General features: G+C 41.2%; 1 protein-coding gene across 1 annotated transcript in view; it reads left to right on the top strand.

The window, feature by feature from the left end:
• GSG1L2 (GSG1 like 2) overlaps positions 1–12,402 on the top strand; it is a 70,621-nt gene that overhangs the window by 42,709 nt on the left and 15,510 nt on the right. The window contains exon 4 of the mRNA XM_050919876.1: positions 5,858–5,969. Coding sequence (XP_050775833.1) covers positions 5,858–5,969 — 112 coding nt within the window. The remainder of the gene's footprint in view (positions 1–5,857; positions 5,970–12,402) is intronic.

The raw sequence follows: 12,402 nt of genomic DNA, 5'->3' as shown, positions 1-12,402 counted from the left end.
CTTACTATACAGTTTCTACTTTAGATTCAACACAGAGCTTTTTCTTTTCAATGTTGTCCTGGCAAGCTGCTCTTGCTGCTGAAATGGGCTTAGGTCTCTGTAACAGCAGGTAACCACTCAGAACTGCTACACAAATACAAAGCCATTGATTAGCACTAACAGGCACTAAGAGGTAATTGAAAAGTTATTGGTGTGTGATTAACATAGGGATACATGAGAGACACCCTGTGGAATTGGCTAACAAGGACATTTGGATAACTGGAATTATTTGTATATTGTGTCAGGAAAAACCTGACAATAAATGAGTAAGTCACTAGGGAGGTGCCAGGCAGTGACTCCATAGTGTGGGTTAGTTATAGATCATTAAGGTTGGAAGGGACCTCAAGAAATCATATAAATCCAACCTCCAAATGGCCTCCTCAAGGATTGAACTCACAACCCTGGGTTTAGCAGGCTAATGCTCAAACCACTGAGCTATCCCTCCCCCCACTGTAAAATGCACCACTGTAAAATGGGGTCTGAGCTCCCTGGCTTTTCTCTAACATTAGGTGGTCATTTGGTGGCAAGACTCACGCAGAGTTCACTTTTATGCCCTTTTGTGTGTAGTTTTTCTTTGATTTTCTCCTCAGGAGTTTTTAATGGGAGGTCTTTCTGTTTGAATTCTGGCTGAAAGGTGTCAACAGCAGCTCTCCGTCACAGCAAATTGCTCTCAGGACAAAAGGTGCCTGAGAAGAGCAAGTGCAATGGGGGAGGGTTATTTTATTTAAAAAAAAAAAAAGGTTAAATGTAGGGTCATTTTTGCCATTAGTTAACTGACAGTTTAGACTTTGTACCACAACCCTGATTGAGAGCTGTGTGAACATTACATCTCGGTCAGGAGCTGCACTCTTATGCCAGATTTTATCTTACAGAGAAAGCCTTATATTCAGCTGATGGCATGTGGAGTGTCAGACACAGCTGCCGACAGAAAATATTTTATCCATCATGAGCTGCACTTTGGCTCCCAACAGACCTGTCCTTCTGATATCATAAATGTGCCAGATCTCCAATGTGCTGCAGAAAAAGCACAGAGATGATATCTGATTTATAATGTGAAAAAGAAGCAGAAAAATAATTAAAAACAAACAAACAAACAAAACCTTCAGCATAAAGAAACAACCAAGGACTGGTTGGATATTTTAATTTAATAATGAGTTGAGACTGATAATCTTTTATGAAATAATTGCATTTGAGCCTCTTATTTGACAATCAAAGATTAATACAACACTACAGAGAAAGAATAGATACATTACTCTCCCTCCCTTGGTGTAAGGCAAAGAGCTGGCCTCTGTGTCTCTCTTCTTTTCCTCTTAACTGGTGGAGTGCTAGCAGTCTGTGTTCCCCAGCCCACTTCCACACCCTCATGATTAAACAAAGAAATTCCGTTTGGAGGAGAAATTGCTTTTCCGTGAGTAATTTCACTTTGTGTTCTGTTTTTGTTGTTTTCATTTTACCTAATTACTTATGGAATTTCTTTTATGGTAGCAGTAAGTTACATGATGAATAAGATAAAGGGAATTCTAATCCAGTCATTATTACTGGTGGCTGTGATTATTGGCCGTTCTTAATCAGTTAAAAATCATCTTTCAGTGAATCCTTATTTCATCCATTACAGAAAATGGCTGCACTAACAAGTGCCTCTTATCAATCACAGAACAGAATTACATCATAGGCATCCTTATCAATCACCAAGTCTTGTTTACATCATACTTCTGCAGACATTTTTTTTTAGTTTGAGGGGTCTTTTCCCTCCACATCCATATTCCCACAGACTTGGAGGGATGAGCATTAATAAGGTAAAACACAATATTCAATCACATGAATTTCCTGAATACAGGTTGCTCAAAGGTTCAGAGCCAACAGTCTGTGCCTTGGAATTCAAACACTCTTTGCTAATATCCTAAAGATTCTGGAAGAATAGTTAATATGCAAAAGGATTCAGTGTACAACAAAAAGAGGACTGAAAGAGGCTCCTATGCACTAGCAAGTACTAACACATTTATTCTCTTTGGAGGTAAAATTCTAAATCCGGTGATGTGTAAGAAGAGTGCAGAACCCTGAAGGGTATTCTGATGAAGCAGTAGCTATACCATGGTTAGGAGTAGAGAGCTTATTTTACCTCTGTATTTGGAACTGGTGCAAATGCTGCTGGAATACTATGTCCAGTTCTAGTGCCTACATTCCAAGAAAGATGTTGATAATTTGGAGAGGGTTCAGAGAAGAGCCATAAAAATGATTAAGTGTAAAGGGAAAAAATGCCTTTACAGTGACAGACAAACAGAAAGTTAATAGGTGACTTGATTCAGTCTGTAAGTACCTACATGGGAAAAAAATATTTAACAAGGGGCTATTTAATCTGGCAGAGAAAGATAAAACACTATCCAATGGCTGGAAGCAGAAGATAGACAAATTGAGATTAGAAATAAGGCATACATTTTTAATGGTGAAAATAATTAATTCATGGAACAATTTACCAGTGGTCACAGTTGATTCTCCATCACTGTCACTGTTTAAATCAATATTGGATGTTTTCCTAACAGATATGCTTCAGGAATTGTTTTAGGGAAATTCTCTGGCCTGTGCTATAAAGGAGGTGAGACTAGATGGTCACAATGGTCCCTTCTGGTCTTAGAATGCACCACAGTCAAATGTATACTGGTGGAGTGGTATCTTTCCTATAGGTAAGGTTATTCTGGTAGAGTGGTAGCAGTGTGCTAGTTACAGATACTATGGTGGAGCAGTACTTACACCATGCTTAAGGATAGTTTGATGCCACAGTAGCTGTGCCATTGTAAAGGGTGTTCCTTGTGGAGCAACATTTGTGCCACAGTTAACAGTATTCTAGTGGAGCAGTACCTTCACTGTAGTTAAGTATATAGTAGTGGCGATTACCTGCACAATAGTTAAGGGTATTCTGGTGGAGTTGTAGCTTTACCACAGTTAAGGATATTCGTATGGAGTAGTAGCTGTGCTATGGTTAGGGGTATTCGCATAGAGTGGTACTTGCACCATAGTTAAGGGTATTCTGATGGAGCAGTAGCTGCAATCTAGATAAGCATATTGTGGTGGAGTGGCAGCTGTCCCACAGTTAAGGCTGTTCTGGTGGAGCAGCACCTGAGCCATAACTAAGCGTGGAGTGATAGCTGTACCATTGTTAAACGTATTTTTGTTGAGTGGTAGCTACGCCACAGTTAAGGGTAGATACATTTATAGTAAAAACAAGTAAAAGTTTATTTAACAAAGAATAGAAATTCAATTGATAGCAAGTACAAGAGTATTGGAAATAAATGGTTACATATCAAATAAAATAATAACATGCATTCTATGGCACAGACTTATTTAACTAGATACTTTTCTGTCTCATAGCTGTGATCTTTCATTCATGAGACAAACTTACTGTCAGCTTGCCTCCTAGATGAAAGATTCAGGGTGTCTGTTTGCACGCCCAGGTATATCAGAACAATCCATTGTCCTTATTAAGAAACAGGATCCCCCCTTCTGGTTGTTTTTTCCTGTGGCTTTCCTCTCTTGTCAATATTGCAATCTCCTGATTAGCCTCAGGCTCAGGATTCTAATGGACGTGCAGGGTGAATGGACAGTGCCCATTACACAATGACCAGTAAGGGTCTGTTACCACCTTCCTGAAAGGAACATTCCTGAAAAATGTCATCTCCTGGTTAACCTGCCTTAAAAACATAAATTTCAGTATAGACCTGTAACTCTGTAAATAAGAACATAAGAACAGCCATAATGGGTCAGACCAAAGGTCCATCTAGCCCAGTATCCTCTCTTCTGACAGTGGCCAATGCCAGGTGCCCCAGAGAGAATGAACAGAACAGCAAGTGATCCATCCCCTGTCGCTCATTCCCAACTTCTGGTAAACAGAGGCTAGGGACACCATCTCTGTCCATCCTGGCTAATAACCATTGATGGACCTATCCTCCATTAATGTATCTAGTTCTTTTTTGGAATCATGTTACAGTGCTGGCCTTCACAACATCCTCTGGCAAAGAGTTCCACAGGTTGACTGTGCATTGTGTGAAGAAAACTTCTTTTTGTTTGTTTAAACCTACTGCCTATTAATTTCATTTGGTGACCCCTAATTCTTGTGTTATGAGAAGTAAATAACACTTCCTTATTTACTTTCTCCACACCAGTCATGATTTTATAGACCTCTATCCTATCAGCCTTAGTGGTCTCTTTTCCAAGCTGAAAAGTCCCAGTCTTATTAATTTCTCCTCATATGAAAGCTGTTCCATACCCCTAATTTTTTTTTGCCGTTTTCTAAACTTTTCCAATTCCAATATGTCTTTTTTGAGATGGAGTGACCAAATCTGCACGTCGAGCATTAGTCTACTAAACCCAGGGTTGTGAGTTCAATCCTTGAGGGGGCCATTTAGGGAACTGGGGTTCAAAAAAATCAACAAAACAAAAAACTGGGGATTTGTCCTGCTTTGAGCAGGGGCTTGGACTAGATGATCTCCTGAGGTCCCTTCCAACCCTGATATTCCATAATTCTTTGTGGATGTGTCCTGGATTTATATACAGGCAATATGATATTTTCTGTCTTATTATCTATCCCATTTTTAATTATTCCCAATATTTTGTTTGCTTTTTTGACTGCCACTGCACATTGAGTGGATGTTTTCAGAGAACTGGCGCAGTCAAGGAATTATGATATAATTGGAATAATAGAGACTTGGTAGGGTAACTCACATGACTGGAGCACTGTCATGCATGGATATAAATTGTTCAGGAAGGACAGGCAGGTAAGGAAAGGTGGAGGAGTTGCACTGTATGTAAGAGAGCAGTATGATTGCTCAGAGCTCCAGTATGAAACTGGAGAAAAGCCTGTTGAGAATCTTTGGGTTAAGTTTAGAGGCAGGAGCAACAAGGGTGATGTTGTGGTGGGATGCAACTCTTATAATATGTTATACTGATGCCATTATGTATGATGCATATTCAGTAGGTGTTTTCCCCCTTTTCCTTATTTGTAGTTCCTCCTCTTACTAACATTGGAGCGTCCTTCTCCTATAGATTAGTATATCAATGATCTCAATTTATTGTCATATGTGTTAATTCATTGTCATGGCCCTCTTGTGCTTAGGTATCTGCAGATGTAGCTCATGTACCTGTTATTGTTATATACACCAATTCGTTGCCTTGATACTCTTGTGGTTGAACTCATGTTCCTGTGGTCTGAAATTCCCCTTAAACACTCTATTTTCAGCTCCCCAATATTTTGGTTTTCCATTGGGCCATTTATCTGTGCCAAATTTCATAGACCTCAAGCCCTATGCTAAAATTGCTGAAGCAAACGTCTTACAGGATATAGGTCTCTAGGTTCCTTGCATTACAGCTGAATATAATGAAGGCAAGCTAACCCTATCAGCTACACTACTCAGGATGAATTTCATATAAGGTTTTAAAATCAGCTTAAAGGAGTAAGGCGCTTCACTGCCACTAAAATTCAGTAGGTTTTGTACACTTCAACTCCTTAAATAGTTTTTAAATATCCCAGCCTCATTCCCCAGTGTACAGTGAAAGTTTGCATGGTGCTGTAGAGGTGACTGTAACAACTCAGTCCCTGACAGAAGGGGCTTCCCATGTATGAGTTGCTAGTTTGTGGAGAAGCACAAGCAGTGTGGTGGATGTTACATTCTCTTTACAGTGTAAAGTATTTTTTCAGCTATTTTTAGATCTTTAACTACTTCACAAAGCATTCTCCGTATTCAAGAATAATCTCCAATAAAGTGTCAGAAATGGGTTTTGCATGTGTTTATTTTTTAATATATCTTACTAAGTTATATTTTTCTAGGTCTCTTTGGCATGGTCGCTCACATGATGTACACAACTGTATTTCAAATGACTGTCAACCTAAGTCCAGAAGACTGGAGACCACAGATGTGGGATTATGGCTGGTCCTATTGGTAATTTTTGCATTAAAATATCTAACTGTTTCATTAACACTTAAATTGCTGTCTCTGCCATCCTTGTCCTCAAGTAGTAACTAATGGCTCTAATCTGAGCTTTCCACTGAGGATATAATACAACAACCAACTGCTTTATCTGTAATGTCTGTAGTCTTGTCTAATGGTATAAGGTCCCATAGTTCCAGGACAGCCAGTACCAGCACTACCAAGGGCATACAGGTGCCATGGCTCCCACTTCATCACCCACCTTCAAGCACAGGACAGTGTTGCGGGGGCCTCCTGCCTCTCTGCACCAATCAGGGGCCTTCTTGCCCCCAAGGTCTTATTATCTATTGTTACTCTAGATGGGGCTTTTAGCACCCATTATTAATAGGGCTGGCTGACATTTTATAAAAACCTGTTTTCAGTTGTTTATAACTTTACCAAACTTCAACAATTCAGGATGAAATTTTCCAAGCCAGGTGCCTGCCTCAGTCTGAATTGTTTAGGGGAAATTTCAGCCAAAGCAGTTCAGGCATTGTGAAAATGAGTTAGTTAGTACCCATTATGCCTCTGGTGTTTAGGGCAGTGACATAGCTTGTTATGGTATAATTCCCCACTCTGAACCTTAGCGTCCAAAAGATGGGGTACCAGCATGAATTCCTCTAAGCTCAATTACCAGCTTAGAACCTGTAGCGCTGCCATGAACCAGGAATTCTAGTGCCTGGTACACTCTGGTCCCCCCACCCACGACCTTGCCCAGGGACCCCCAAGACCCAGACCCTCTGGATCTTAACACAAGGAAAGTAAACCCTTTCCCCCACTGTTGCCTCTCCCAGGCTTCCCCTCCCTGGGTTACCCTGGAAGATCACTGTGATTCAAACTTCTTGAATCTTAAACAGAGAGGAAAATGCATCTTCCCCCCTCCTTCTCTCTCCCCTCCCAGACTCTCCCTGAGAGAGACAGTAATCCTAACACAGAGAGAAATTAGCCTCTCTCTCCCCCTTCCCTCCTTTCTCCCCACCAATTCCCTGGTGAATCCAGACCCAGTCCCCTGGGGTCTCTCACCAGAATAAAAAAACAATCAGGTTCCTAAACAAGAAAAGCTTTTAATTAAAGAAAGAAAAAATAGTAAAAATTATCTTTGTAAATTTAAAATGGAATAGGTACAGGAACTTTCAGCTATAGACACTGGGAATACCCTCCCAGCCTAAGTATACAAGTACAAATTAAAATCCTTTCAGCAAAATACAAATTTGAACTCCTTCCAGCAAAATATACATTTGCAGATAAAGAAAACAACCATAAGCCTAACTCACTTTATCTACCTAGTACTCACTATTCTGACTTATAAGAGCCTGTATCGGAGAGATTGGAGAGAAACCTGGTTGCACGTCTGGTCCCTCTGAGCCCCCAGAGTGAACAACAACCAAAAACTAACAGCACAAACAAAAGCTTCCCTCCCTCAAGATTTGAAAGTATCCTGTCCCCTGATTGGTCCTTTGGTCAGGTGACAGCCTGGCTTACTGATCTTGTTAACCGGTTACAGGCAAAAGAGATATGAAGTACTTCTGTTCCATTAACTCTTAACTATCCGTTTATGACATAGCTCCTCCACTCTTGTCTGTTTCTGGCAAGTCTTTCAATGGTTCCCCAGCTGTTCCCCAAGTTTTTCATTTCGGCTTCCACTACTCTTTGCCATGTTGTTTTCAGGCAATCTTGTTTTTGCTTGCCCTCAGGTGTCCATCTTATTGCTATTCTGGTGATGGAATCCATTTCCATCTCATGCACATGGCAAATCCATTTCCAATATCTTCTGGTACTGATGGTTCTCATATTTTCTTGGCTGCACTTACAGAGGATTTTTCTGAGTCAGGTTGTATGAAATGAAGACAGTTTGGACACGTCATACTTTGTCATTTCCCAGCATTCTGAACTATAAAGTAGTGTTGAAGGTACGCTGCTCTGAATGAGGTTAGGGAAAAATACATTGTTTTGACCATGTGTCAAGGCTTATTCCCCACTCTGGCACTTTGAGTGCAGAAGGTGGGGGCCCGCGAGGATTTTTAAAAAATTAATATTGGCCACTCAAGGCCGGTGTTAAACTCCCAAGGTTACAGCTTTTTTCTGACCTTGAATGGGTAGATGCTGCCACCACCCAAGTGCAAAAAAAAGTTTTTGGGACTCAGGAAGGCTCACTTGGGAACTCCTTCCTGTGGGGTACCCTCAAACCCTTTCACCCCCGCCCACCTGAAAGAGCTGAGAAGGAAAAACAAAGGAAATCAGCTGTTGCCACCAACTAATTAATATAGGGAGATATACCTATCTCATAGAACTGGATGCCATGGAGCAGGGACTTGACATTTGGTAAGGGTTGGGATTGGTAATGGGGAGGTGCCTTTTGCCATCCCCATGTAAATCTCCCCCAATTTGTTCATGTAAGAAGCCTTTGAAAAATCATAGTTTGCATGTGTTTGGTAGAGACTTGTAAGAAACTTTAAAACTTAATTTCCTGAGAGAGAGGGGCAGTGACAATGATTATATACACTGGTGATTAAGGCACTCCTCTGGGAAGTAGGAGATGTGGATTCAGATGTTCTTTCTGCCTGATTCAGAGGAAGAACTTGAATCCACATGTCTTATCTTATAGATGTGTGCCTTAATCACTAGCCCAATGAATATTCATTTAAAGTGGAACAGCTGCCACAGGAGAGACTGAGACCCGCCCCAGAACAGTATGTCGATCACTAGGTCAGGTGCTTTGTTGGGATGAGGGATGTGAGTTCAACTCTCTGCTTCAGGATGGGGATTCAGACCTAGCTCACCCACATCCTAGGCAAGTGCACTAACCACTGGGCTGCAGATTATAAAGACAGAGCTGTGTTTCTGGCCTGGAAAAAAGATTTTCTCAGCTGATACTAATTAGGTCACATTTGTGAATAGTTTTGGGTCAACCGAAACTGCATTTTGTATGAATCAACTATTTAATAATATTCATAGATTCCAAAGCCAGAAGGGACCATTGTGGTCATCTAGTCTGTCCTCTTGCATAACACAGGGCAGAGAACTGCTCCTGAATAATTCCTAAAGCATATATTTTAGAAAAAACATCCATTCTTGATTTTAAAATTGTTAGTGATGGAGAATCTACCAGGACCCTTGATAAATTGTTCCTGTGATTAGCTACCCTCACCGTTAAAAAATGTATGCCCTATTTCCAGTCCGAATTTGTCTCACTTCAACTTCCATCCACTGGAAAATGTTGCACATTTCTCTACTAGACTGAAAAGCCCATTGTTAAAAATTTGTTCCCCATGTAGGTACTTATTGACTGTCATCAAGCATTCCTTAACCTTCTCTTTAAGTTAAATAGACTCAAAGAGCTCAATTTATCACTGTAAAGGCATGTTTTCTAGTCCTGTAATCATTCTCTTCTTTGAACCCTGTCCAATTTATCAACATCCTTCTTGAATTATGGGCACCAGAATTGGACACAGTATGCCAGCAGTGCCAAATATAGAGATAAAATAACCTCTCTGCTCTGCTCCTACTTGAGATTCCATATTTATGCATCCCAAAATTGCATCAGCTGTTTTCACCATAACATTGCACTGGGTGTTTATGTTCAGCTGATTATCCACCATGACCCTCAAATCTTTTTTTGAGTCACAGCTTCCCAGGATAGAATCCCCCATCCTGTAAGCATGGCCTAAATTCTTTGTTCTCAGACCAATAGATTTACATTTAGCCATATTAAAATTGTTTGCTTTTGACCAGTTTATCGAGTGATCCAGACTGCTCTGTATCAGTGACCTTTCTTCTTCATTATTTACCACTCCTCCAATTTTTGTGTCATCTGTAAACTTTATCAGTGATGATCTGTGTTTTCTTCCAGATCACTGATAAAAATGTTTGAGTGTAGGGCCAAGTACTGATCTCTGTGGGACTCCACTGGAAACAGACCTACTCACTGATGACTCCTCATTACAATTACATCTGAATATCTATCAGTGAGCTCATTTTTAATCTATTTAATGTGTGACATGTTAATTTTATGTCATTCTAGTTTTTTAGTCAAGATGTTGTTTGGTACCAAGTCAAATGCCTTACAATAGTCTATTACCTTTATCAACCAAACTTGTAATCTCATCCGTAAAAGATATTGTTAGTTTGAGAGGATCTATTTTCCATAAACCCAAGTTGATTGGTATTAATTACATCACCCACCTTTAGTTCTTTATTAATTGAGTCCCATGTGAAGTACTCCATTATCTTGCCAAGGATTGATGACAGGCTGACAGGCTATAATTTCCCCATTTACTCTTTGTAAATATTGCCACAACATTCACTTTCTTCCAATCTTCTGTTGACTTAAGTCCCAAGCAGACTGCAAAGAGCCACAAAAGAATCTTGCAAAACTGGGTGATCGGGCAACAAAATGGCATATGAAATTTAATGTTGATAAATGCAAAGTGCGGGAAATGGCTGATGCTACTGTGGTGGGTCCTGCACTTTTTCTTGGTGTGATGGGTCATGGGCAGCACCTCTTAACTCTATTCTTGGGCACTGTGGTGGGCTCTGCTAGTGCTCTGGTGGGAGAGAGGGGGAGCAGGGAAGGGATCCAGGTTCACTCTCCTACTCTGGGTCCCAGCCCCTTCAGCTTTGCAGGCCGCTTACCCTCTCTCCCTTGGGGTAGGGTTTCTGTCAGTTGTCTGTGCTGAGGGACTCCCCCTACTTGGGTAGAATTTCCCTTCCCCCGGTCCTCTGACTAACAGTAACTCCTCCAAACTCTAGTCAGCTCTCCTTCCCTCTATCTCTGCCTGACTGAAGCGGGTGGGGGTAGGTAATTAGGTATTGGGCTGGGACTTAAGTGGCTCCAGGTGCTCTACTTAACCTGTAGTAACCTTTCCCTAGTCCACAAGGAATAAGGCCTTGATCATTTTAGAGTTTATATACCTCCAATCTACTACTTTCCTGCTGCTCTCTGGCCCTGCTGCATCACAAAAGTAATGCACATTGGAAAACATAATAACCAACTATACATACAAAATGATACTGTCTAAATTAGTTGTTACCACTCAAGAGAGAGATCTTAGAGTCATTGTGGATCGTTCTCTGAAAACTGTGCAGAGGCAGTCAAAAAAGCAAACAGAATGTTGGGAATCATTAAGAAAGGGATAGATAATAAGACAGAAAATATCATATTGCCTCTATATAAATCCATAGTATGCGCACATCTTGAATACTGCATAAAGATCTGGTCACCCTATCTCAAAAAAGATGTATTGGAATTGGAAAAGGTTCAGAAAAGGGCAACAAAAATTATTAGGGATATGGGACGGCTTCTGTAAGAGGAGTGATTAATAAGACTGGAGGTTTCAGCTTGGAAAAGGGACTACTAAGGGGGATATGATTGAGGTCTATAAATCATGACTGGTGTGGAGAAAGTAAATAAGGAAATGTTATTTACTCCTTCTCATAACAAAAGAACTAGGGGTCACCAAATGAAATTAATAGGCAGCAGGTTTAAAACAAACAAAAGAAAGTATTTTTTCACACAACACACAGTCAACCTGTGGAACTCCTTGCCAGAGGATGATGTGAAGGCCAATACTATAACAGGTTTAAAAAAAAAATTAGATAAGTTCATGGAGGATAGGTCCATCAATGGCTTTTAGGCAGGATGGGCAGAGATGGTGTCCCTAGCCTCTATTGCCCAAAAGTTGGGAATGGACAACAGGGGACAGATCACTTGATGATTATGTGATTTGTTCATTCCCTCTGGGATACCTGGCATTGGCCACTGTCAGAAGACAGGATACTGGGCTAGATGGACCTTTGGTCTGACCCAGTATGGCCGTTCTTATGGTCTTAACTTCCCTTCAAGATTTTGTTAGTATTGCAGTTCTTGGACCTCCACTGTTAGCTGCATTAGCAGAAAGTTCAGCATGCTGATTTAGCAGACCTCGATGTTGTTAATAAAGACCACTGCATGGGTGGCGGGTATAAGAGGCCAGGGAAGGCTAAGCATCCATAACAGGATGCAGCGCATGTCTCTTTGGAGGCTCACCAGCCTGCAGCCAAAAGGGCCCCTGGGCCATGGCCTCATCCAGGATGGAGTGTGGGCAAGGCCTTGCGGGGAGGAGGCCAAGCAGGAGTGGGCCGTGGGGAGGAGCACAGGGTGGGGCTATGGTCCAGGTGCCAGTGCCCCTCTCTACTTATAGGGATCTTCCAGCACTCATGCCCAGCCTCCCCGAATGTAGGAGTCACACGCCACCCATGGACCACAGACTTGGTTTGGTGGCGAAACCATTCAGCCAGGTTTATTGTCAGGAAAGCACAGTACTAGTTCTCTGTCCAATTGGGCCAGAAGGACACTAACACATGTATGCCTGTGACAAGGTAAAAGCTCAGGCAACATAAGAGGATGCCGTCCCCTTGACTGAAACAA

This window comes from Gopherus flavomarginatus, chromosome 12, assembly GCF_025201925.1.
Source record: "Gopherus flavomarginatus isolate rGopFla2 chromosome 12, rGopFla2.mat.asm, whole genome shotgun sequence".
NCBI classification, from domain to species: Eukaryota; Metazoa; Chordata; order Testudines; family Testudinidae; genus Gopherus; species Gopherus flavomarginatus.
Note: the sequence above shows the minus strand (reverse complement) of the source record. Positions and strands in the feature narration are given on the sequence as shown.